The sequence below is a fragment of the Hyposmocoma kahamanoa genome, unplaced genomic scaffold (genome assembly GCF_003589595.1).
Source record: "Hyposmocoma kahamanoa isolate Upper Pololo Valley unplaced genomic scaffold, ASM358959v1 88, whole genome shotgun sequence".
Classification (NCBI taxonomy): Eukaryota; Metazoa; Arthropoda; class Insecta; order Lepidoptera; family Cosmopterigidae; genus Hyposmocoma; species Hyposmocoma kahamanoa.
Window position 1 is genome coordinate 17,044,384 of NW_020654466.1, and position 27,888 is coordinate 17,072,271.

The window sequence follows — 27,888 nt, forward strand, 5'->3', positions numbered from 1 at the left end:
CAGTGATAGCTTAATGGTTTAACCCACTAACCTTTCAAGCAGAGACCGTGAGTTTGAATACGGATTCAAACTCACGGGCGCGTCGCGCGCCTCTGAGTTTCTCGGAATTTATATGCGAAATTTAATTTGAAATTTACCGTGATGAAACTGCACATCGAAGAAGGTTCACAGCCCTCGGAAAACGTGTGAATTCGCCAAAACGCATTGATGATGAATGCATGCACACTGACTAATCTTCGGCGACTTGCGGATATCACCTCATTACACCACACTATACTCAATATTCTTGTGTTTTTTGTTATGCTTGTACTTAATCTCACCTTTTCGCCTGAGGAGAAATGAATATGTGGACGTGGATGGTACACGGTATTAGAAAATTCTTGCTCACATTAACTTTAAAATATGCAGATTATATCGTTCGAGAAGTTCAGAATACGACAAAGATTTCCACTAATTATCTAAAGGCATATAAACATCTACGAAATAAAAATCTGCAGTACAAAATGTGAATACCACTTTTGTTTGTCAAATTTGTTCCAAAATAAAATTGTTGAATCCGGCCCACACTTTGAACAAATAGTACCTCCAATCTGCACTCGAACAATATTGAAGAAAAGTTTGATGTACCTTAAACATTTGAAAACTCAAATCCAGGTCCTTAACTTTAAAAAGCGTATCGAGTTTCCATTCGCGAGGGTTGCCATATTATCTTTTCGAAAATTTAAAAACTGTCAGTTTTGTGTAATGTATTTTTCTAATTTAAACATGCTTTAATAGCACTTGTTCATTAAAAATAAATTAAACTTGTTTGTACTAAGTCGCTAATACATGTTACGCTTGGCCGAAGAAAGCGTCGAGCAATCAACAGCCCTGAGGAAGATGCCTCGTGGAGAAGCGAAACACGTGTCGGGTATATTTGGTGGTGATGTTTGTGACTGTAGTTGTGCTTGTGTTATTTATTTTATTAATTTTATGCGGAGGGAGGGTGGGAAAATTAATTGCATGAAAAAATATTCAACACAAGCGCAGCTATTTTGCATGACTTAACCTTCACAGTGGTCGCGGTCGCGGGATAGCTAATTAATTTATTTCCATTTTTATTAACATGGACTTCTGCAAAGTAAAGTAGTCAAACGGGTAATGTAAGATAGCTACTTACATATATTGTAACCGCGTACCAATCCGACCCCCGATTAACGTTATCTCTTAGATTTGGATCTTTCTGCCAAGCTGATTTTAAGCCGATTCATGGAGTCCTTTGCTAAAACTGTAGCCAAGAAACTTAACATCCTTTCTAGAGAGGGATTTCACCTTTTTGTGGTAGATATTTCCTTAAGTGACATAAAGTGTTTTGCTTCCACGTTTATTATGGTACTGCTAAGGATTGAATTTTTTATATCTTTCAGTGTGAGCAAACAGGAGTCTTCTAGACGGACTCTTTATTTTTCAGCCAATCTTCTTTTTTATCTTGTCGTAACAACGGCATACACTTTTTTACTGCAGCCTAAAACCTAGTCAGTGTACCCTAGTGCATGAATTACGTGGCAAGAATGGCATAGTAGTGAAAGGATTTGCAGGCGTACAGAAAACACAGTACGTCGTTTCTGGGAGGCTCCTTCCGTGCACGCCAGTCGGTGAAACGTCTATCAGATTTTTTTAAAACCTAAATGAATCTGAATTTGTTTCCGATTTTGTTAACGAATTTTACAGATTTCATTGACAGCCCTACAGTGCCACCTATAAAGAACATACGCGACGAGACAAATGTAGTTAGAATTTGAAACAAAATCGTAACAAGTGGATTTGCTCTTGATTCTCCCACTGCAGCAAGAAAGTTTACCGGACAACGGGAATTCAGACTTTTTATTACAGTGAAGATTTACATTACATGCCATTTAACACGAGCGATTTTATTGCAGGCATTTTATTATTTTATAAGGTTTCGAAGATGCACTCAGCTTAAAAAAATCGCTGATCATCTATAGTAAAGGAAACCGAAATCCTATCTCCGAATGTTACTTATGTTTATTTGCTTCGAGAACGGTACACTTTGAACTCGTTAGTGATTGAAAGTTCATTTTGTCGTGCAGATTCTTTTATTGCTTATAATACATGGGGCGCACTATAAGTTTCCGGAATGAATAAGAAAAAAATACTATAAATGGTCAAAAATGAATTTATTGTTTCTCAAAATATTCTCCGTTAGCGTTAACGCACTTATTCATACGAATGAACCAATTTTGAAAATATATATGCCACTCCTCCGTGACAATCTCTGAAACATATTTTTCATACTCTTCGACAGCCTCTTCAGGTGATGAAAATCATTGACCGCGTAACTGGTTCTTAATATTTGGAAATAAATAAAAGTCACAAGGCGTCAGGTCGGGACTGTACGCGGGGTGGCTCATAAGGTCAATGTTGTTCACCTTCAAAAATTCATTTGTCTGTCTGACCGTGTGAGAACTGGCATTGTCGTGGTGCAATATGATACGGCGTTTACGGTTATTTTTACGGAGTTTGTCAATAACTTCCGGCAAACAAATGGTCGTGTACCAATCACTATTCACGGTACAACGATTCTCCAAAGCAACAGTAACCACGTGTCCAGTTTTATTAAAAAAAGAAGCAATCATCCGCTTAGAGGCACTTTGCACGCGCGCCACTTTGATGGTTTCGGCTCATCTTAAAAGACCCCATACGCTCGATTGCTGCTTTGTTTTGGGATCGTAACTATAAATCCATATTTCGTCACCTGTTAGTATGTCCCACACCAATTGACGCCACTTTGTTTGTTTGTTGAATCTGGTAAGCATGGTATTGCACCAAGTGACGCGATCCGTTTTTTGATCCTCAGTCAAATTGTGTGGGACCCACCGAGAGCACAGCTTTTTCACACCCAAATGTTTGTGTAGTATTAATTGTATTAAACTCATACCTATGCCTAAAGATGCCCGAATCTCATGGTATGCCACATGCCTGTCTGTTTTGATCATACGGCGCACAGCATCGATGTTTTTGTTGTCACAGCAGTGGACGGGCGACTATCACGAAATCCGTCACTAAGATTCACACGACCGCATTTGAATTCTGCAAATCAGCTATAAATAGTCGTCTTGCATGGTGCTTCATCGCCAAAAGCAGTTTGAAGCCGGGCGAAGCTCCGCTGAGCTGTTAAATTACATTTAAAGTCGTTGAAAATCATACTACAAAAATTTTCACGAGTTAAATCCATGGTGATGTAGACAAGCAATTTCTAAAATGACGCCACAATGTAAAAACAAGTTGACAGTCAGATGAAACAAAGTGTATTCTACAGCTAAAGAGTTTCATTTTCAAATGTTGTAATTAAATATTGTCTATGTGAGTGGCCAGTTCTGGAAACTTATAGTGCGCCCTATGTAGTAATGCCACGTATGTTAAAGCGCTGTAAATGAACTAAGTAAAGTTCTTTTTTGTTAGAATATCAAGTGACGGGACGAACAAGTCGTGCTCGTCCCGTCACTGATGGTAAGCTACACGCTTGTCCATAACACTTGCACTGCCACTTAGAGCTTTTAATCGCCAAGATCTGAGGGGCACTGCCACTGCGCCCATCACCCTGAGACGTAAGTTAACAAGTCCCATGTCCATGTAATTTCACCAGCACCTTCACCTTTCAAAACCGGAACACAGTAATGCTGACATTACTATTTGGCGGCAGAAATAGGTAAGGTGGCAGTGGCTCCCTGGGCGAACTCTTTCACAAGGAGTTCTACTGCTACTAAAATTCTAGATGATGGAACCATCGGTTTGAAACTCTTTTTACTTTAGAGGAGGAAATAAAATGTATATTCAAAATATATCTGTACGTACCTCATTACAGAGGTATAGTATGGCTTAAAATTACCTTAATGCCCCTTCCATTCGGTCTTCATTCATTATAACCTAAATCCAGAAACCAGAAATCCTGTATCAGAAAATCATCTTATAAAGCTCTTTTAAATAGAGCTGTGATATGAATACTCATCCAGCTATTTATTGCTAGTGCAGAAGTCGTCATTGTGGGTGAGAATTGGTTTTATTGCCAGCTGAGACGAGAAGGAAAGAGACAGCAACTTCGCACTAATAAACATTCTCACGCACTAATGCGTGTAAGTGTAGTGTAAGTGTAGTCTAAACTACACCACTTACGTTATTTTTGTATAATACTTTGACCATTTTCATATAATTACTGTTTAAACACGTTTCAGTTTCGATATTCACCTAAAACAGTTTTTCACAAGAAATCATTTCAAATTTTCATCATATTAGGTCAATGATACCAAAATTTCTACAACATTAACCACAATTTCTCATTCCTTTTTCCTTCCATTTACATTCAAATAAAATATGTAACATTTCTAAAAATAGAATGTATTAATTCAAGTGACCACAGTACCTTTCCCATCTCCCGTCCTCGGCGGGCCCATTCAATCCTTGTGGGATATTCTGAACGTAATTTCGGAATGGATCGTCGCTCTTCCTCCGTTTTTGTACCCTAAAAGCCCTCAATCTGCGGGAATAGCCCGATTTTGTGACCAAGTGATGTAATTGCTCGTTAAATTCTGTTCCGCATTAAATGATGATTTTCTTTTAGAGTTCCGGTGATTTATGCGTTCAAAATCGACTTTATTTAGAAATATGTGTATGTCATGTTATGTTATCTTTTATTAAGATGTAGATAATAAAATAAAATTTTAACTAGTATGACAACATTTTTCTTAAAATTTTAAAAGGGTGTCCAATTTCAGAATCGTTAAGACGTTCCTAGTGTGCATTTAACCTATAATTTATTTTATATAAAAGTTATTAATTATACGGTGAAAATCGTCCATCAAAAACGCATCAAGTGAAGTGCTGTTGAGAAGTACCAGACGATGAAAATTAGAATAATGGATGATTGCCGTGATCACAATTTTTACAAAATTTAGCTTTTACTTGTGAGTTACATTTCATTTTGAGTTTCTTAATACTATGTTATACTTTTAAACTGATAAATGCACGGCAATTTTAACTTTTAATCCATGTGGTCCTTTTTAACTAAATTTCATCTATGTAAGTCAACAGATTTTCATCAAAATTCAAAATTAATATGACAGTTTGTATTCGCTTACTTTGTGCTCCCACAACACTCGATGAATAGCAGAGTCTGCAAAAGCCCTTGAATTACAAAGCTGAAAACATGATTCTGGCAAAATCTTTAAAAGGTCACCACCGATAAATAAAAAAAGAATAAATGCGAAAAAATATCGCTGTTAGTTTAATTATTGAAGAAAGCAAATTATATCACTCTAACTATTGACTTATACTAAAATTAAAATTATCGAAATTATTATCATTCACAAAAACAATTTAAGTATTACATCAAGAACTCTATTGTTAAAGATTCGCTAAAGTTCTACGCACATTGAAATACAATATCTTCATTACCAAAACGATGATGCACGAGCTAACAGTGAACACATTGTACTTAATTTACATGGTAAATCGCTGTACGACAGAAAATATGTAAATTTGTTGTGAAAAAGTTATGTAGCCAATCTACAAGATCCGCTGTCGGATTAGCCGAGGGACCCCTGCCACTGAAGGGATTTTAAAAGACTTTGAAACCAACCAGAGCGAGTCCATTTATAACCATGTAGTCAAATAAGAACGTTCTCTGTGGGGATGAGAAATTGGACTATTTGTCTTTGAACTAGTTCGAATGTCGTAGAGTTCAATTTTTATTGACACTGGTATTGATTCTTCTACAAAAGCTGTTCGAATACTATACTGAATCAATCCTTAACCGTCTCAGTATCAGACTCTACTTTCCTACTCGTTTAAAGGCGAGTTTCTAAGCGCTAGACTCACAGTTACACGTTATGTCAAGGCCCCAATCCGCAACGAGCTAATCTTGTAAATAATTAATTCATTGTCATCAAATTGTAAATTGCATCCATTAGTATGATACGGAACGATATGATCGATCGACGACACACGTATTATGTAGCTATGCCCACTGTGATTATGATAATAATATGTCAAATCACGTACAGTTATGAAATTATATTTATGTGTTTGCGTGTTTACAAAATATAAGAACATCAATGGATTCCGATGGCGAAAAATACGATACGGTTGTTTACTCGAAATTTTCTTCAAAGTGTAGAACTTGGAATCCCCTTAAATCTTTTGTTTGAAAACACGAGACGTGTCGGTGCATTAAAGCAATTGAACTGAGCACAATAGCCTGTTTGATCTCATAAAATAAATTAAAATGTTTACTGGTTGTTACAAATTACGTAATGGTATGAACGACGGTAAGTCCAACTTTAAACTTAAGATTTAAATTTAATTTCAAGGCACTTAGGGGCACAAAGTCCAAATTGAAAATCTCAGCGCCCTGTTGACAGTAGAATAAATTACCAATAGGAAATACGGAGTGACAGAAAATAGACAGGCGCTACACGCATGTCAGCTTCTACATTTTCCGTAGATTTTTATTAAATAAAAAATATATATCTTTCTTTTCCATGTTTTCAATAAAATATGTATACAAGAGATCATCTACAATTACTGAAATTCCCTACGTGATAGCATAAGAAGTCACTACAATGAAAATATTTAATTTCCTTTGTGTTCACAACTAGGCGTTTGTTTATTCATTTCACAATAGGAAGTGGACGAAAAATTTAATGCTTAATATTTTTTTAGTGGAAGGAATAACCTCGCCTTCCTCATTAACACAAAACAATTCCAGATTGCACAGTGCCATCAATTCATTTAAAAAAATTTCATCATTTGTTTTCCCCTTAAAGGATGGAAAAAAATAAATCCCACCATATTACGCTATTAAGACTGTATAAGCGACTACAATAGTAAAAAAAAACATTGCAGAATACATTGACAGTTGTATTCTGCCACTTTTTTCCTAAGGTTTTTTTAAGCGGGATAATAAGAAATACGCTTAGTGGGCGAAAGTCTAAGGCGAAAATAAATAAACTATCACCAAGTATAAAGACAAAGTATCGACCAAATGATCCAAGCCCATTGATCCGTAGTTTAGAACAAAATAAACGAAACGTGCGTACTTAAATTTCAAATTATTTTCCAAAAAATAAAATAAATAAGCCAGGGGAAACGAACAAAATTAAGGGATGCATTAACAACTTAGATACAAAATGGATGAAGTTTTAAAATGGGCAGTTTTCCTTATCTACCTATATAACTATTCTAACAGGGAAGTTAAAGGATTAAAGTAATAGACAAATCTATATGTTCATTATTTGCAGGTAGGCACTAACGTATATTACATTTAGGTGGAATTTCCAGCATATTTTAATATACGCGGAGTACTCCGCTTAGAACTAAAATCATTAGTGAATCCAAAGCTAGATACGAGTAATACGATTATTTTAGCTTTAAGCGTTTACAACAACATGCGGACAGGTTCTGCGGTAAACTGGTATAAAAGGGGGAGAATACAGGACCGGTGGTGGCACCGGGGGACGAAGAGAAATTGCTAAAGTGAGCCCTAGGGCTTCCATGGTTCCATATCGATGCCTCAATTTCTCAAACTCATATCTTATAAAGAGTGACTATTCAGGAGATGACAAAAATGGAGTTAATGTGGATGCATTACTTTAAAAATAGGTGTGAATAAGAAATAAATGTGATGTAAAATCAGCCTGAAAAATTTGTATATACAATCCATTTTTTGCATTTCAGTACCTTTGTGCTTTAAGATACGAGTTTGAGAAAGTAAGACGACGATATGCTTTTGTTACATCTATCTCTATTGTACATTCGATACAATATGTAATATCACTAAATAATCTGATGGCTCGGTGGTCACTTAGCGATATTGCATGCAATTATCTAAATGATATCAGGGTCGAACATGGTAAGGAATAAGTCTAGAATTGGTAGAGATTACGTTCATCGGTGAGTGTATTCTAATTGAAGATGATAATTGATAGGGTATTATCATTGTGTAATAATGGCAGATAGGGCTCCTCCCACTTGTTCGACGCGTTCGGTTGTTGCAATATTATTTATTTTTAGTTATACCTGCAGGTTGTAAACATAATTTGAATGGAAATAACAATTTCACCTCACTAACTCGGAAAGGCTTTCTTTCTCATTAGAAATCAGCGCGTAAAAGCGGTTTTTCCACGCTAGCGTAGAAAAGGTTTTTTAAATTCGAACTTGATGATGGAATGTGGTGCACCTAACTTTTTGTTTCGATGAAAAAAAAACATAATGACACGATTAACTACGCGATTTGTATTTTCCTCGCTACAGTAAGGTGAAAGTTGTGTCTTTCGCTAGCAGCTGGCTGCCTTGAAACACTCCTCGCTACGCTCAGGATTCAATCTTAGCTTCCTTAGGTTTCAATACAAGCAACAACTTTGCAGCCTTGTATAACAAATAACTATTATTAAAGGCAGTAGGTATTTACTTACTGCAATTTTCATACCATCATCAAAGATTGGTATTTTGTTTATGGTGTGTATGGTTATGAACTAGAAATGAAATTCTAACTATTCTGAATTCGAGGCACTCTTGTTCAAACTACCACAAACACAATAATAAACACGTCTACTATTTAGTGTCGTTTTTTAAACACCGAAGGATCGCTTTAATTCTATGATGAATGGCGCGTGTGACGTAGAATAGAAGCGCGCGAGCGCGCACACAGCCACAACAACGCTTCTATAAATGTCTAATTTGAAGGCGCCCTTAAAGATTGTACGAACGAAACTAGTCAATAACTTTTTTAAACTTAAATAGGAGAGTTATAAAATTTCACACATACTCGTACATACATACACACACATATTTCATGTCATAAAAGTACTTTTGACATATGATCCACATGTGACTTTATTATGCCAATGGTACGGTTTATCTTACTACGCAGATACAGAACACTGAAGTAGCAACTCAAAACCTCAGCACGTACAAAGGTAATTTAAATAATAATATACGACTGTGTAGGTAGGGCCCGCATAAAAATATTCCTGTGGCCGGTCCTGTAGTGGGAGTAAAGGGGGAATAGTACCCGTGCTCTCAGTATTTGCTAGAGAGCTCTAGAGTTCGGATTAGTAAGTTCTATTAATAATTAAGAAGTAAATGTTTAAAGTCTATTTACTCCAATAAGTTGGTAGTGTTCAAATATTCGGAATGATACCTATACTTCAGTCACTAGGTTAATGGTATATTTAATTTCTATGTATGATAGAAATGTAAGCCATACTTAGAAATTAGTAATGTACGTTCACTTTGGCTTTGGTTACTTTACATATTTAATTGTAAAAAACCGTACGTAGATCACTGTTCATCTTGAAAATTTGTTAGTGAATAAAACCATCGTAGCATCCCCTCTCTATCCTTATCACTACATCATTTTTTTACCGTAACGCTCTTTTACTATATACACTGTTCATTCAAGGCACACCTAACGTCTTCAATTAACAGTTATATATAAGAAACACGATTTATACGGAAATTACATTTAAAAACTACATTTTCATTATGCAGAAATTGTTCCATAAACTAAGATATACTTAAAGCATGATTCAAAACATCCGGTACAAAACACTACGAATCTCCGTAATGAAATACCTATAAGGAGCAGATACTCCTTATTAATATTGATTCATTCAAATTTCATTCAAAACCAACATATAAAAACAATATTATGTTACCAATGCTATGCCCCGCAAAGTTAATTGATACAATTGGGCCTTTGTTTCGGCATTGATTAATCCATTTAGATTAAGTATGTAAATTCGTAGGAAACTAGGCAGCAGGAAGAAAATTAAATAACAATAATGGTCTCCATTTATTTGGAAATATGACAGTTTAAAATAAATGCTAGTTTTGAACTGTATATAACTAAGCAAAAAAAGGCTATTTTGAAGAAACTACGTTATTAATATGGACTTTGGCATCGACACTAACGATCACAGAAAAGTAACAAATATAATTAGGAACGGTCAGTTATTGATCTTCATTTACAACGAAGATCCGGGCTTTTGGTAGTGAACTTGAGTAGATAGATAACGTTATATAATTAGGTTTCACGGCCTAATCCCATTTTACCTCACACAAGCAGAAAGGTCTAAATGACGATATGTACGTAAGTAATATCAACATACCTATTTGAATCTGTTAAGCAATAGGGCGAAATTGAGAAGGCTACTCAAATTTTCCACAAAAACGAGCAAATTGAATTCACTATACGAAAATTCACAGAAACTAAACCAACACTTAGTCGGAATCCATAGCGCTCAATCTTCATTCATGCAGAAAAATCTTCATAGAGGTGGAAAAATCTGAGTGGTCCCATATGAAATCTGTTTCACGGTCCACTTCGCCAAGGATCTTTCTGTTCCGTTCACACGCAAACTTTCGAACGTCAAAATTGTCCATCGAAAATTGAATGCTAGTTCTTTATACCCAGGGTTTATAGTATAGTCAAACTGTAAATTTTCGCCCTATGAATTTCAACGATATTTAAAACATCGTATTATTTTTGAATATCGTAAATACACAGTTTATACAACATGTTGCTGAGTCCAATTCCAAAAAAAAACGTACAAACATTTTTATTTTATTGATACCAAGGAACGGGACAAACAAGTCATGAACCTGGTGTTAAGTGACACACCTGTACATAGCAGCTTCAGTGCCACTCAGAGCTTTAAATTGTAAAGATCTGAGGGACACTGCTACTGCACTTGTCACCCTGAGACATGAATTGATAAGTCCCATGCGCCTGGAATTTCCCCAATACCCTTACCCTTCAAAATCGGAACGCAGTAATGCTCACATTACTGCTGGGCAACAGAAATAGGTAAGGTGTTAATACTTAAGTGCTACTAAACATGACCTATGCACAATTTTTCGTAAACTCAGCCATTGACTCCGATTCACTGAATAAGTATGATGTTATGTTAAACTTTAGACTCTAAATCCGTAGAGCTAATATCTTGTACTGACTACACAACGAAAAATTTATCTTCAAAATCAAATAAAATACCGCCACTTTAGAGCTTTAGGATACCGTCAAACTGATTCGCGTATTTAAAAAAATGTATTTTGACACGAAAGCTCTTATACCTTATTGTAAAGGACAAACTTCTCTAATCGAATCGAAATGCATTACCTTAAAAAGAAGACGATTTTAGAGTCGAATAGAAACTTGCGGACCATAACGTCTCGTAAATTCAAATATTCGTTAATTCGTTTACTTCCCTCACGGCACACCAGCACTCGATATTTCTAAAAGTATACTAGGCGGGTAGTGGTCGTGTAAACGGAAATTACTTGCAGCCCGGGGTTCCGATTGAACCCGCATCACCCTGAGCTGTGGTCACTATTTAACTCTACCGTTGAGTTATGTAAGTATTGCGGTATGACAGTTAAAGATTGACTAGTTTCGGACCCTGATATTCTGACGCGAATAGAGAATATTCTAAACTTTTCAAATTCGAATTGTCGATATTGTTACGCTATACTCCTTGTAAGACTGTAATTTCAGAATGAACACTGATATCTAAGCGACATTTTTATTCGTCCTAGTGTCTAGTCTAAGTGGCTGTATTTTCAGCATATTCACAGATATCGATCTTTCTGGATGGCTATATACATATACTCATAGACATACTGTACACTGTAACCCAGACACTCCTGGCCCTGCGCTATGGAAACCCTGTATCGCGGGTGCCATGGACACACAAAGACAACCACATTACACCCAAACTTACGAGAGAAATAAATGTAGGTTATTATACAAATAGTTCTCCTGTCCCGAAGACCTGGATCGAACCCGGGACCTCTGCGTGGCAGACCAGCATGGTAACCATTCGACCACACAAATTAAGATAATAATGTCCATATGAACCAATGGCCAAGTATACCAAAACATTTAACCGAAAACAAAAGACGATTAAAGGCATTCTTCTTTCAAATTAACGTTCATGTGGCAAATATGTCCATGAGGGTAAATTTTGACGAAAATCTCAAAGATCACAGAAAGTATTTCTACTTAAGATCAGCGCTAGTTCGATATAGATATCAAGAAGGGTTTCAAACTTACAGGGTATTCTAAACGGGAAACGCATTCCTTGGGTGTAAATCTTATGGACGCATATTATGTATTATTTTCACGCAGTTAAAGTCGCGGATATCGTCTACTATTGTTGCATGACAACCTCCGTGCTCGAGTGGCTTGCACACCGGTTTTGATAGTGTCACCCTCTCTGAGGTCCTGGGTTCGATCCCGACCAGGTGAATAAAGAAAAACTAACTTTTCTATAAGAGACAATAGAGACAGATTCAGAATCAGAGACAATATTATTGTCTCGGGGTCTGGGTGTTTGTGCTACCGTCGGTGTTTCCGATTTAAATAACACAGGTGCTTTAGTTACTTGCTATGGTATCAGAGCAAAGTGTGTGATGTTGTTTAATATATGTTGTCTCATCATCATCATCATCATGAACAACCCTTTTATATATTCCGCTACTGGGCATGGATCTCCTATCAGGCGAGGGTTTAGGCCATGGTCCGCCACTCTGGCCAATGCGGGCAGGAGACTTCCCTCGTTTTCCGAAGGTTGTAAACCTTATTCAACGTTGTTTTCTTTTACCGTATTATTAATAATAACTTTAATAATAGAGGAGGAGACATTTAACAAGATCAACCAGGTCCAGGTTTTTTTATTTATTAATAAAATGACAAGTAAGTAACTAGAAACACAAAGTAATAGCGATCGTACCTTTTTTCTTAATAGTACTAAAGATATATAGGTGTACTTAAGTACTACCAACAATTGTGTTAAAAAACAAATCAAATCAAAGCGGCAGTAAATTTGTTAATCAAATTATCACAAAGACAAAGATTATGCGCAAGTAACGTGTGTACTCGTAATTAGGTTACGAAATGCAATCCAGTTTCATAACTTAACCTATGACTGGACGATTGTTTAATAAATTCATGAAAATCTATTGTTGGAACAAGTAATATATAAAACATGGTAGAAAGTTGAAAAATACTTAGTCTGCCAGTGACTAATGAGAGAATAACATCGGAACAAAGTAAGTAATGTGATATACAAAACACAAACAAGGCGAACGGAGACCGAACCTTGACAGCCGCCTTGCTAAACCTTGATCCATTATTTTCATTTTCTCATGTGTATCTTAAACGGTTTGGCACCGGTCTCATTAAGTCAAATCAAAACACACTGACCTATAGCAAATTGAGAGCTTCATATTTAGTAGCAGTAGAGCTCCTTGTGAATGAGTTTGTTCAGAAAAGAACTGACACCTTACCTATTTCTGCCGCCAAGCAGTAATGTGAGCATTAGGGCTTGATCTTAGAGTGACGGTAGCTTTAAAGCTCTGAGTGGCACTACAACTGCTACGGGCAAGCGTGTCGCTTAACATTGGCCCACGACTTGTGCGTCCCGTCACTTAGTATCATAAAACAAAAAACATATCTTCAAGAAATTGTTTATTTTATCGCGAAGTTATCACAGTTTACTTTCTACATTTAAAATTCTTTACTTACGTCTTATTACTGGTTTTTTAAACTTTGAATTTAATTTCCCCAACATAGAAGTGTAGTTAGCTGTGGTGAGACCTGGTGTCCTATATTATAAGCTTCTGCTTAGTTTAGGTAGGTACCAGTCTCTTGTTTGTTTGAAAAAACAAATACACACAAAATCACACAAATATATGTGTAACAATCGCGAAAACCTAAGCACTCGATACTAGTCTCTTGCCAGCATAATGTAAATATATTTTTTTTACTATTTTTCGTTCTTTCGTTCATTCAAACTGTTATATTTTTAATTATTATTTTTTATTTTCAGTATTTTGTTGTGTTTTACCACGATGCTCTCTGTGTATGTTACCTTTTTCTTACTTTACTATTTCTTTCAGAATGCCACCCCAAGAAACACCACAAGTGGACCCAGTCCCCAGTGGGGTCCTATTCGAGACTGACACCCAAACAGCTGATCTGGGACTAGACAAAGACGTTTCAGTGCTGAAGAAAGCGACGCCCCGAAAACATCAGCTCGTATGGGGGAATATAATCTGGTTTCTTTATTTGCACATCGCCTCTTTGTACGGGATTTATTTGGTATTCACATCAGCGAAGTGGCAGACTAATGTTTTTGGTAAACACCAGTTTACATATGTACACTTGCCAGTATTAACACAATAAATACACACAGCGACAGTACAATCTAAAAAATTCTCCTTAAAATCGATGTTTAAATCAAACTGCCTCCTTGGCCGAACGGTTACCATGCCTGCCTCTGTGTGACTGCCACACAGAGGTCCCAGGTTCGATTCCCGGCACCCGCGACTCAGGGTTTCCCTATCGCGTGACTATTTTGAGTATATGCGTTATTATTATTATTATTAAACTCAAACTCAAACAATGTTTTTTTCATAGGTAAGCAAATTACACTTGAAATCGTCATTTTGATTAAAGTCTACAGCTCATACTGATTAAACACAACACTGCTCATTCGTAAGGCAGATTCCCCAGAGAATGAGGAAGAAACTGTAGGGGTTGCTCCTTGTAAAAATATACATTTGTACACATTTATCATTTACAATCTTTATGAATGAATGAATGAATAAAATATTCTTTATTGCACATGATCCTAATGCGCAACAGGCGGCCTTATTGTTAAGTAGCAATTTCTTCCAGGCAAACTTAGGATAGAAATTTAAAAGTTTGGAAAAGGGTTTATTTCAATATCGTGGATAATGAAATTAGTTGTAATATATTAAATATTTTCTAACATGCACATTTTCGAAAACACTTTGTAGTTTGTACGTCTCTCGCGCTTTTCGAACCTTTATTTTACCACGTCAAGTGATGGAACGAATAAGTAATGCGCCTGATGGTAAGCTCACGCCTGTCCATAACAATTGCAGTGCCACTCAGACATTTAAATCGCAAAGATCTGAGGGGCACTGCCACTACGGCTGTCGCCCTGAGACATAAGTTGACAAGTCCCATGGGCCTGTAATTTCACCAGCACCCTTCAAAACCCGAACGCAGTAATGTGACCATTACTGGTTGGTGGAAGAAATAGGTAAGGTGGCAGTACTTCCCCGGACGAACTCTTTCACAAGGCTTTTCACAACTGCTACTAGATTTAGTAGCTCTACTGCTACTTTATTATGTTATGTCCCTATCTACCGACCCGAGAGATAGGGTTTTCCGACGTGACTACGGACTCGACGGCAAGACCAGGGTACAGCGGGCGTCCGGGCCAAGCCCTCCGCCAGTGTTACGCCTTTGCGGGCGCCTCTGGTGGACTCGCTGGGGTTTGTGGTTAGCTGCAGAGACGGACATGTTTGTCTGCCCCGGTTGGGTATGGCCGGGGCGTGAGCAGCTAGCGCGTCTTAGTAGCGGTCAAGTTGAGGGCCTGAAGCGAGGAGACGCGCGAGGCACGTGAGTTGCCCTTTAAGTTAGAAGCTATGTTCGGATATTGTCGCACGACACTGCGTCTGGCATCTCCGGCATTAGCCCGGAGAGCTAAAAGAGATTAAGCTGGATATCCTCCGGTCCCTCCACCCGCTTAGGTTATTGCGAACCGGAGAGACGTCATTTTTCGGCGTTCGGAAGTGAGCGTGCCTTACAACACCGCCACCTAAAAGGATATTTGGTAGTGGACTTTACAGTCAACGGTTTAGCGGTGGCTACCGCTAGCTGTGCAACGCTCAACGGGAAGTGAGGGTGCCTACAGCTCCGGTACCTATCTGGAAAACCCGAGGCGGCTCACTCGAGGTTCTAGCCTCTCGAGAACCGGATTAAGTCAAGTGACAAAGGTCTGTGACAATCCTGTACACTGGTTGATATGGGGTCAGAACCTGAACTTATAAGTTTCCTGTGCGGGCACAGGTTATAGTGCCCTTCTCGTATAAGGGTCGATAGGGATAATCAAAACTAATGTAGAAAGAGGGACTGCTAGTTTATTAGCAAAAAAAGAACTTAGGTGCCAGTATTTCGTGCTACAAAAATGCAAATGCGTTAGTTGTGACAAGGAGGACAGAATTTACGTCTATCCAACAAATACAAATAATAAATTATTTTGAAATTCTATAATATGACAACAGTCCAAGTCTTAATACCTACTTAGTTACTTATACTACCTAGCTTAATTGAAAAATGGAAGTGATGCTGTATCCATTTCTTTTTTTTTCAGCATTCTTAGTCCATTTAATGTGCGCCATCGGCATCGGCGCAGGGTCTCATCGACTATGGACACATAGAAGTTACAAGGCCCGCACTCCTCTTAGAACACTTCTTATGATTTGGCAAACCATGGGTTTCCAGGTGAGCTATTATTGTATATTATATATTGTAGTGAAGTTGTCCGGGTCCGGGGACCATGGGACCTGTAAAGGGCCCGAAACGTCGGTTTGTTTGAAAAAACAAACATACGCGATTTAAATCCTGAAAAATAGTTTCATTTCCTATTGTTTTTCCACTTTTACGACAGATTTCTGACGTTTATAAAACTTTTCAAGGTCCATCGCAACTATTTGAGTAACTTGTCGATTGACCTTCAAATATCATTAAGAAAAGGTTACTTATGATAAGGACAAAGATGTTAACATTATACTTTACTTACCTTTCCAATAGGACTGCATCTTTGAATGGGCTCGCGATCATCGAACACATCACAAATACGCAGACACTGACGCTGACCCTCACAACGCTGAACGTGGCTTGTTCTTCTCACACATGGGCTGGCTTTGCTGCAAAAAGAGCCCAGAAGTCATTGAAGGTGGCAAGCGAATCGATCTTAGGGATTTGTATAACGATCCTGTGGTTATGTTCCAGAGGAAGTGAGTGTGAATTGTTATTTTAATGTTGTGTGATTACGTTGTTCGGATTTTTTCTTTCATTATCCTGTATTACGCCATCTCATTGAGTCTCTTTAAATGAAATAATTTGTTGAACATCCAAAAAGTCAATGCTTCGTAAAATTATTCGTATTAATAGGTAATCTGTATAATTATTAGTGTATATTTTTCATAAATCGAATTACGCTTTTAATCTTCAAATTACGAGTTCATAATATAACTTAACAGTTACTTTGTTAATTTGGTTCACACAAATTATATCATAATTTTCTTTCCCAGACACTACATGAAGATGATGCCAATTTTATGCTTCGTAATTCCAACAGTGATCCCTGTGTACTTCTGGAATGAGACTTGGCTTAATGCTTTCATGATTCCAACCATCCTGAGATACACAATTGGCATCAATGTCGTGTGGAGCATCAATAGTTTTGCGCACACTTTCGGATACAGACCATATGATAAGTATGTTTTAGACTCCAATGGCTCAAAATGTTTTCTTGAACACAAATAAAATTGAATTTAGTTTTTTCAATAAATTCGATATGTAATTTTCTTTTTATTTTTGTCAGATCACTAAATCCTCGTGATAACATCGCCACTTGGATGATCTGCGTGGAAGGGTTCCACAACTACCATCACACCTTCCCATGGGACTACAGGGCGACTGAATACCCTCTATGGAACATGCTCACACCCACTATCGTATTCATCGACATGATGGCTAAGGTTGGTAATTAATTTTCAATTGGTCAAGAGAATGTTGAAAATCAACAGAAACCTTAAACTCTAAGAACCTATCACAATACAAATAAATTTTTCCAGATTGGCCAAGCATACGACCTCAAGAGCGTTACTCCTGATATCATCAAGCAACGAGCGCAGAGAACAGGCGATGGCACACATTATCTCTGGGGCTGGGATGACCCTGAGTTTACTGAGAAACTGAAGGCCCAACTTGGAGTCGTTACAAACTGCGAAGACAGAAAAACCGCTTAAAATCGTCATCCGTCAAAAGACGATCTGGCCCAACAGAATGCTACCAAAGGATCGTCTTCCTGCGGTCTTGGTTGATCATCAGTACCTCTTGTGGGCGTCATCCACAACTTGCTATAACTTAATGAATAATCAGTACAGAGTACTAAAAAAACCGACCTCAAAAGTACGTGGAATTACGTCTATTTGCTAAGTTTCATTGAAATATCCCCTAGTTCGCCACTATACAGAACTTGATACTGGAGATAATAAAAATAGGTTCTCACTACGACACTACTCAAAGTATATCGAGAGAAAAACGCCTTGAATTGGAGAAATAGCAAAATCAACTAAATAATTGCTAAAAGTAGTTGCTCCTAAATTAAAGTTAGGCGCTATTTATAAAAATGAATCTTCATGCGTGAACAGCCACCCTTTGAGGTGGATGATTTTCTTCAAAATGAAATGGGACCCCCTTTCCAACAAACAAAGAATCAGGAAAATCGGTTCACAAATACCGGAGTTATCGCGTAACATACATACAAAAAAAGAACATACAGTCGAATTGAGAACCTCCTCCTTTTTTGAAGTCGGTTAAAAAGTTTCACTGAGAAATAAGTGATAACATGAAACATGATTATGATGTTTACTTCAAAAGTTAATTTAGGAACATGAACAACAGAGTAATGTTGAAAATTATAACGGTGTAGTTAAGTAGTGATGTGACTACATCTACTTATAACTTTAATTTAATTTTAGCGTTTTTAAGAAAGTTCACTAGTTTAAGATCTCTTTCAAGTAGGGAACTTCAGAAATTATTTAGGTTCGTTCGTAATTGATTATATATGCATGTCTACGTTTATTTCTTCACTTAAAGATGACTGAAAATTAGAAAGTATAAGAATTAAATTGTAATATTTAATTATAATGTTCATGCACTAAAGCGAAAACTTACAGATATAAGCTCCGTAAGCTTGTCTCATTCAGCGCAGGTATTTTCGTCTATGATCATTCCCATATGGACAAAGCTTGTTGTTACGTATGTTGTAATAACAATATTCTGTTAAATATGTATTTTTATCGTACGTGTTATTGATTGTTATGAAGCTGTTACTTTTCCACAAATAAATAAATAAATACACATTACATAAAAGATTTTTACAAAATTTATTATTACTCAGGGCCGTCATATTAAGTACTTAAACTGACAAACAGTCTGACTGTCCACTTGGCAAAAAAGTCGTTACCATCGCATATAAATATTTCCTAGATACTAAGTTTCCTGTGCCCTGTCATTACTCTGGTTCTCCCTGATGAATACCGCAGTGCTGCTTTGCAACAGAAATGGATAGAGCTGTGATATCTACTCCAGCGGTTTCTGTATAGAGATAAAAAGCACTACTACCATTCGCTGATTGGTATAAGACATGGAATGACAGCAATAGTCTTGCGTAACTGTGCTTTGAGTTGTCTCCTGTACCGCCTCTCACTTGAGACTGGTGTAGTTCCCATGTCGTGGAAGCTTGCAAACGTGCAACCTGGGCCGAAAAAGGGCAGCAGAGCTGATCCTGTCAACTATAGACCTATTTCAGTCACTTCCATACACTGCAAGACTATCGAACGCGTACTCAACAACCGTCTCCTATCGACCTTGAAGACAACGACCTCCTCGGTGGTCGCCAGTACGGATTCCGACGAGGGGAATCTACTGGAGATCTTATTGTGTATGCCTGTCACTTATGGAGCGAGGCAATAGTAAAGCAAGGCGAAGCACTTGCAGTGTCTTTGGACATTTCTAAAGCCTTTGACAGGGTCTGGCACTCAAGCCTTTTAAGTAAGCTTCCCTCTTATGGGCTTCCCACTGATCTTTGCAATTGGATCTCGGATTTTTTGAGTGAACGTTCCATTCGAGTGGTCTTAGAAGGCTACACTTCCGAACATATAGCGATAGATTAGACGGAGATTAGATAATAATAATAATAACGCACACACTCGATATAGCCCCGCACTAGGGAAACCCTGTGTCGCGGATGCCATGGACACACACATAGACAACCACAAATTACACCCAAACTCACGACAGAAATAAATGTAGGCCCATACAAATCTTTCTCCCGGCCCGGAATCGAACCTGGGACCTCTGCGTGGCAGTCCGGCATGGTAACCGTTCGGCCACCGAGGCAGTTCAACTATATATATAGATAGATAGATAGATAGATAGATGGAGTTCCTCAGGGTTCCGTACTGTGTGCAACTCTCCTTCTCCTGCATATCAATGATATGTTAATTCCAGGTACCTTTGAGTATGCTGATGACAGCACATTTGTAGATAGGTACTTGACCAATGCAAGGATCAGTGGAGATCCAGTCTTCTCGAGAGGCCATGGTTAGCCGTTTGGATTTGACACTTCAGGCAGTATCCGATTAGGACGATGCCAATCTTGTCAAATTTGACGCTACCAAACCTCAGGCGTGCCTATTCTCCACAAAACGGCCTTTCGAGCTGACTCCGACTTTTCGTGATGTATTCATACCGATAACCGCCTACTCCAGCTACTTGGAAAGGATTTGTCGTCAAATTTGAACTTCGGCAGATACATTGAATCCATGGCCAAAAATGCAGCAAGGAAGCTTGGTATCCTTTCTAGGGTGAGGCGTTACTTTACACCGGGACAGTTGCTTCAGCTGTACCAAGCACAAGTTCGGTCATACATGGAGTACTGCTGCCACCTTTGGGATGGCTCTGCTACATATCAACTGGCCACTTTGGATTCTATTGACAACCGTGCCAAGAGGCTTATTGGTGACTCGGAATTAGTGGAGGTGAAGCTGCTAATCCTTGAACACTGCCGTAAAGGTTGCCTGCTTGTCGGTATTTTACATGATATATCACGGAGAGTGTGCGATGGACTTACACGATTTAGTTCCGCCTTCATCTTTCCATCACCGGGGGATTAGGCATAGGCTTGGGTTCCACCCCTATGTTGTGGATATTCCAAAGATTCGCACGAAGCGTTACATTTCCACGTTTATATGGCGAACGGCTGTGGAGTGGAGTTCCCTGCCTGCAGACTTGTTCCCTGAACGTTATAACTTGGGCCTTTTCAAGGCGAGAGTGAATAGGCATTATTGAGGTGTGCATGCTCCATCGTCGATCTCATCGTCACTTTCCATCAGGTGAGATGGAAGTCAAATGTGCACAAAAAAAAAACAGAATTTTCGCTTACATTGAAGAAAGATAGAAAAACGTTATTTACAAAATATATAAATGACCAAAGTATCTATTAGATATTTTTAGTTTTTACAAACTGAATTGATTTTTCATAGAACCTTGCAGTAAAACAAATGGATGCTTGAAATGTTTCCGATGGACATAGCTGACGGTAACAACGATAAGCGAGAATCGATTACAACCTTTTTCTTCCATTAGCGAGGTATAATTACAGCAATGAAATCAAATATCTACGACTGTAGGTACCTAGTTGGGTTAGGTTATACAAACTGTAATAATATTTAAGTGAATTCAGTACTTACTTGATACTTGGTGCAACGGGCTGGTATCCGCAACTCGACGACATAGCGCCTATTTTGCGTGTGGAAGTGAATTCAGTAATTGTTGCATCAAGCATTACGAGCTAAACTTCTTTTTCAAAATATTATATAACAATATTAGTCCGTACGATAATGTAAATAACTATAATACTCTCCAAGGAAACTACTTACTCGTCTATAGGACTACAGGACGTAACACAAAATATACACAGACCCGTCACATTTAGAGGAAGTAATAAAGTGAGAAGGTAAAATAGTAACGTTTATGTATATGTATATTTAAATAAACAAATTGTAACACAAAGTAGTAATTATTTATAACATATTTCAACATCGAGCTTAGTATGAGGTATTAATTAGCCTTATACTATATAGTAAGTATAACTTAATTGAAAAAAAATGGAAATAAAACAAAAAGGATTTTTTTATTTATGACGAAGCAGAAACAACTGAAAATTTAAAATTGTAACAGTTTAACACTTTAACAACTTTTATAATAAAAAAACATTTTCAACAAAAGTTTTCGAAATTTATAAGGACAACAAATAAACTTGATTAGTGAAAACATGACAGTCGACTAATTTATTATTCTTTATTAGATCTAAAATAAAAAAATAAAATAACCGACTAGACTTGTGAAAAAACATTATGTAAATTTGGGAATTTTACTAGCTTGAGTATTACGCGCCAAAAAATTTAACAAGTGTCGCTAGTACGTTAGAGAAGCAACAGACCTCTGCTTCTACTTGCGCAACTGCGGAAGTTCCGCATGCTTTTCCCCATCTGTTTCCATATCTGCTTCGTCAACTTTTATAAGAAAAAATAGAAAGTTACAACGATTGTGACGGCGCGCGGCGCGGTGCTTGGCGGAGGAGCGCGCGTTTTTTTTAGCAGTTTGGTCAAATTATGCAATCAAAATGAGCCTTTTGCTTAGAATTACTTCTTTGAGATCTTCGTAGTATTTATATTTTCACTTCCACATTCACGACCGACTCCGTTTCCGTTACCGTTAAGATTTTCTTTTGACATCTGTTATGACACTTCCGTTGCATCACTACTCTCAATAATAAATATGACTTAGTAAATAGTATACGTGTAACATAAACTAAAATGGTAACGTTTGATTATTATAATAGAAATTAACTATGAGTATAAAGTGGATCCATATAACTAACGAATATCATAAATTATGAATGAATAATTAATTAATATAAAGAAATTGATGCAAACTACCGTAATCTATAGTCATATAAATCTTGAAATAAGAAAATCTATTTAATACGCCTAGAATCCAACGCCATCATAAATCTTGCATCTCTTTTGCTCAGAGATAAAAACCAACTTGCCATTCTGTTGTCAAAATGACAAATGGACAAACTTGACAGGAGCGTTATCACAACAACAAATATTGAAAGTTATTGGTGAAAATTTTGCATTATTCGACGCTCCAAGAAAGAAAACGAGATATTCCTCACTAATTCTGTTACAAAATAAGATGTTGTCATCTGTTATAAAGGAACACCAAGCGAGGCAAGCTGCTAAAAGGGTCACGCAAGGTAAACATTAGCCCAGCACCTATTTTGTTATTGCGTTTCTGTTCAAGTTTTGAAGTTCTTGAGAACCTGAGTGTTGAAAGACACATTAGTTAGTTAATCCCTCTTTTTTATCAACATCAACACTTCATTCATTTAAAAAAAAGCAAGTTTAATAACACAAAAATGATAGAAATAATAGTATAAATGTGCCAGGCAACCACATCAAATGCCTGGTCTCAAACTAAGGAATTCCCTATGCAGTAAGTACTAGAGCAACGGAATTCACTCTGGGGCACTTCCCAGAACAATCAGACCAGAACCAATTTAGTAAAGTTCATTTCCTAATTAGGTCGTACTGGGAATCGTACCCGCGACTTCCTCACCATTGTCCACAGTATAAACCATTGGGCCATTGAGGTTGTCAAAAGAATTAAATTTACCATGTAATCTACAAGAACTTATGTTGTGGTGTCTCAGGATGTAACATCAATGTTGTGGCTTCTGGGTATATTGTCTTGTATACAGATTATGGCAAGAAAATGACTAATTCAAAATGATTGAATTGAAACTGAATGAAAGTGAATGAGGAAGAAGTGCTTAAAGCCATTCATATTAGTAGTTGTAGGGCGGCTAGTGCTTGTTTAGTTTGAAAATAACTTGAACATTGTCATTTGCATAGATCTAGAGCTAGAACTTTCATCCCAGGAATCTTAGTCTCAAAAATTTCGAGAGTTCACAATCTTTCCAGCATTTTCGAGACTGATGTTTTCAGTCTTGGGAATTTCAAGACTTTTTAGACTATTGAGCCAGAAGTCACTTAATTCAACAGTATCAAAAAATCAACTAAACCAACAGTAATTTTTTTGTTACTAATGCATGTTAAAGCCAATTAACTAATGGCAAATTTACAGGCACATAGGACTTCTTAATTTTTGTCTCAAAGTGACAGTCGCTGTGGCAATGTTTCTCAGATCTGTTATGAACAGATGATGCTGTGGACAGGCGTGTTGCATGACTTATTTGTCCCTTCACTTGGTATCATATGAAATATTTCACAAGAAATTGTTTATCAAAGTTATATACCTTACTTACTTGTACTACATACAAAGTAAAGTAATCAAAATGTTTCGCCAAAATAATGATGATAGTCATATTATTCAGTATTTAACTGTAGTTTTCGAATATTTAACCATGGGTAAATCTCTAGACCCTTTCGACGTGTTTGTTCTCTCATTACGGTTTACAGATCTCCAGTTGCTTTGATTTTATTTTGTTTTTACTTCTGGTTAGTTACTGTACTTGTAGCATTGGGCTCAACGACTTTTTAACTTATAGAAAAGGTAATAAAAAATAAGCTGCCATGCTTACAATAACAACAGTATGTCTACTATTTCAAACATAAAAGTAAAAAAGTATAGTACTACATGCCTGTTAACGTTTATACGCTATTTATATAGTATAGCGCATTAACAACAGGTTCCCATACTATATTATTACACTGGGGAACTTGTTGTTTACATGACATATACAACCCAAATATTTTATTTTACTTATTAAGTGAGCGTCTGGTGTTCAATTCGTTATCTAATTATTGTTCGAGCTACGCATAATTGCTTTAACATTTTATATAGGCGTTCGACATTACGCTTTTCTGTTCTTATGTTTTTCATTCATCAAGTGAAAACAAGATTTATCACCAATGGTCGGAAAAAGCTGTTCCACATACATATACATATGTGGACCATTGTTTATCACAGAGTAAGTTACATAACGTCGCCTTACTTTCTCAAACTCGTATTTTAAAGCACAAAAAAAGTGACAGTGCAACTCCGATTATTGTGATTAAAAGCTCCGAGTGGCATTGGAAGTGTTGTAGACAGGCGTGTCGCTTACCACCAGGCGCACGACTTGTTCGTCCCGTTACTTGGTGTCATTAAAAAAGTATTTAAGCACTTGATTCAGAAACTAAATTATTGTATCACAGAGCCATAAATAATCTGCTGCTACCAAAAACTCATATTATACTGGAATTCTACGTTATAATTAATTTCTTTGAAAATAACGTAACAATACAATGTAATTATTATTATAAACACGTCCCAAAAAAATAGCCTTTGAACATTGACCTAGTTGGCCAATGCCTATGAAGGTCGCAATGACCATAGCCTGTCTATTTCTTAACTTTCAGCAAACTACACTAAAAATATTAATTACAGAACAAAAACGTAAGGAATGTATTGTAGCTGCCAATGATCTTACTCAAGCTTTGGTTGATCACTTGAATGTTGGGTAAGTACCTACCTTGTGACGTAAATTCACGCACAAATGCAACCTAAATTGAATTTAAACAAAACGCATGTCCCTTTCGATAGCAGGAAATTTATATGGAGCTATTACAATTAAGGCGCCCTCAAATTAGACGCTTATAGAAGCGCTGTAGCTGCAACTGTGGCGCGGCAGCCGCGCGGCTGTAACGTTTCAGCAATTTTTAGTTCACATAGGAGTCTATACAACCTCAAATGGCTTTGATTGATTCCGCATTACAGTGACAGTGTTGAATCAATCACTTTGGAAAAATATATATAGTAAAATTGAGGATATGCACTGACTACTATATTTCGATTCCTAAAAATTTTCACTATTGAAAAAAATACAAACTTACCTCGAAATTTTACGAGAAAACCGCTCTATTTAATAGGTATGATTTTTTTATATCAACTGAACTAAATAGAACACGTATACTATGTACATTTTGAAATGGTATTAATTTCGTTTGTAAAAAAATAAATTCTGAAATAAAGCCAGTGTTACCGCTCGACCTAAGCAAAATGAACCGTATTAGTACGGGAAAATTTTGAATTCGAGGTGAGGTAGTATCGAGTCTTAATCGTGACTGCAAAAGTGGCTCGTGCCACTCGTGCCACCACAGTGGCGCTGCAACTGCGCTTCTAAATAATGTATGATACCTAATGGCGCGGCTGCAGCGCCAAGTGCCACTGCAACGCTACCCTAGCGTCTACTTTGAAGGTAAGCTAATATTCAAACCTTTTCCTACTAATTATGAAAAATACTAATGCACTAAAATTAAGTTTATTTTTGTGTTCGCATTTCATACAAAATTTGATATAACTAATCCATTTATTTTGTAATAAAATCTTATAATAAAGACATAAAGTTGTCTCTTATCTAGTTTTATCTACTACATGGATAAACAATACAACATCTTTAAAGCCATTCAACTCGACATATTTAGTTAATTGTTTTAAACATGTGTAATAAGTTGAATTTACACCGTCACTATATTGCAAAATTAGAAAGCACTTATATTGTCGACTGACAACACAAACATTGATGTCCTTAAATCTATAATGTCGCTCCGCAAGTCTTTATATTTATTGGTCAAATATCTCAGACCTGTATTAAGGTGGTTTTCCATCGGCAAGGCGATACGAAGATTGAAATTTGCTTGTTAAGGTTAAAAAAAGATGGTTTCGTGTGATTCTTCTTCCGTTAACATATTTAATAATAATGATTTACCGGATACTTACTGCAGCCGCGTATTTATCGCTAGATGAACTGAATAGCACTGAATCTGCACTATCCACAATCACAACGCGTGCTTGCGCGAGCTCGCGCTAGCTATTAGTGGCATTTTTTGGTGGACATAGGCCGGTGAGATTTCAATTCTCGTCTCGTCTCGTCTCGCCTCACCGGTGGAAAACCACCTTTAATTGTGTGTATTTATTTTAGGGTATTACAGCCTAGTGGAATAACGGTATCTTCTCAATTGAAAAGTCCACGGTTTCTAAATCCCAGTGGCGGCATGTACTTGTGATTCCGAAGTCATATATACTTATGAATGTGTAGTGCAATACCTCGCACTAAGGGTGATAGAAAACATCATGCTGAAACCTGCACGTCGAAGAAGATTCACCAACCTCTCTGAAAACGTTTTGTAATGCAAACGTTAATCTTTAATAGATTTCTGAACGATTAATAAGACGTACACAATTATGCCGCCATTTTCTTTTCTCCTCTTTAGGAGTCAGGGCCCGTATTCGTGAAGCGCGAAATCCGTAGTTACGCCGTTTTCCTACTACGGACTGCTATGGATGACCTACACACCTGAGTTTTGATCGATGCACCTATAACTCAATTCACAATAGTCACTTAACAATAAACCCTTAGAGAAGTCCTGCCGTAGGATGTAAAACAGGTTGACGAGGATGATAATGATGTTGATATTTTTTCCAGTGTTGCCCAAGCATACCTAAACCAAAAGAAATTAGATGCCGAAGCCAAATTACTCCACCAAGGAGCCATCAATTTTGCCAAACAAACTCAGCAATGGCTGGCCCTTGTAGAAAACTTCAGCAGCTCCTTAAAAGAAATTGGTGACGTTGAAAACTGGGCCCGGAGTATAGAGAACGATATGAAAATAGTCAATGATACTTTAGGACGAGCCTATGAAATGGCACAAGAAAAGCCTGTGAACAGTGCTAACAGTAATAATCAGCAATAAATAGATTATATTATTAAACACATCTTGTTTTATTTGATTTCGTTTCATCTTCACATACGTGCACCATCAAGCAGTACCGGCTTTACCAACGGGTCAGGGTCTGCGGCGCACACGGGCGTAGGGTCTAAGGGCGACTTCCCACGGGCTGTGTCGCGGCCCTCCCGAGCGCGCCCGAGCGTGCCCGTGGCGGCCTGTTAGGATCCGCTGCTGGTCGGTAACTTCAAGGCCGAGGCGCGAGAGCGCGCGCGGTCTATGCTCTCGGCCGCCCGGACTCGCTCATTTCGCGAGCTCGCCCATACAAATCGGCACGTTTGACATCACGGACCGTGGGAACCCACCATTGGGGGGTACCGAGCGCCGCTCGCGACGCGTCTAAAGAACCTGTGTCACTTTATG

The 27,888-nt window shown here is 37.5% G+C and overlaps 2 protein-coding genes across 2 annotated transcripts; both read left to right on the forward strand.

Moving 5' to 3' along the window:
* The first annotated feature begins 13,957 nt into the window (after positions 1-13,957).
* Positions 13,958-18,101, forward strand: LOC113235675 (acyl-CoA Delta(11) desaturase-like). The gene is made up of 6 exons (XM_026471511.1): positions 13,958-14,195; positions 16,245-16,375; positions 16,685-16,890; positions 17,188-17,373; positions 17,481-17,637; positions 17,734-18,101. Exons 1-6 carry the CDS (start codon positions 13,958-13,960, stop codon positions 17,905-17,907), a joined length of 1,092 nt encoding a protein of 363 aa, XP_026327296.1. The 3' UTR covers positions 17,908-18,101.
* A 4,729-nt stretch (positions 18,102-22,830) lies between these two features.
* Positions 22,831-27,492, forward strand: LOC113235953 (biogenesis of lysosome-related organelles complex 1 subunit 1). Its single transcript, XM_026471876.1, has 3 exons — positions 22,831-22,991; positions 25,187-25,259; positions 27,225-27,492. Exons 1-3 carry the CDS (start codon positions 22,931-22,933, stop codon positions 27,490-27,492), a joined length of 402 nt encoding a protein of 133 aa, XP_026327661.1. The 5' UTR covers positions 22,831-22,930.
* The last annotated feature ends 396 nt before the right edge of the window (positions 27,493-27,888 follow it).

What these genes read in the sequence shown, in the direction of transcription:
- LOC113235675 (XM_026471511.1), top strand. Translation starts at nt 13,958, where the DNA reads ATGCCACCCCAAGAAACACCACAAGTGGACCCAGTCCCCAGTGGGGTC. An exon ending in GGCAAACCATGGGTTTCCAG is followed by an intron (nt 16,376 to 16,684) that starts GTGAGCTATTAT and finishes CCTTTCCAATAG; the next exon opens with GACTGCATCTTTGAATGGGC. An exon ending in GGATACAGACCATATGATAA is followed by an intron (nt 17,374 to 17,480) that starts GTATGTTTTAGA and finishes TATTTTTGTCAG; the next exon opens with ATCACTAAATCCTCGTGATA.
- LOC113235953 (XM_026471876.1), top strand. Translation starts at nt 22,931, where the DNA reads ATGTTGTCATCTGTTATAAAGGAACACCAAGCGAGGCAAGCTGCTAAA. An exon ending in TGCTAAAAGGGTCACGCAAG is followed by an intron (nt 22,992 to 25,186) that starts GTAAACATTAGC and finishes TATTAATTACAG; the next exon opens with AACAAAAACGTAAGGAATGT. An exon ending in GTTGATCACTTGAATGTTGG is followed by an intron (nt 25,260 to 27,224) that starts GTAAGTACCTAC and finishes TATTTTTTCCAG; the next exon opens with TGTTGCCCAAGCATACCTAA.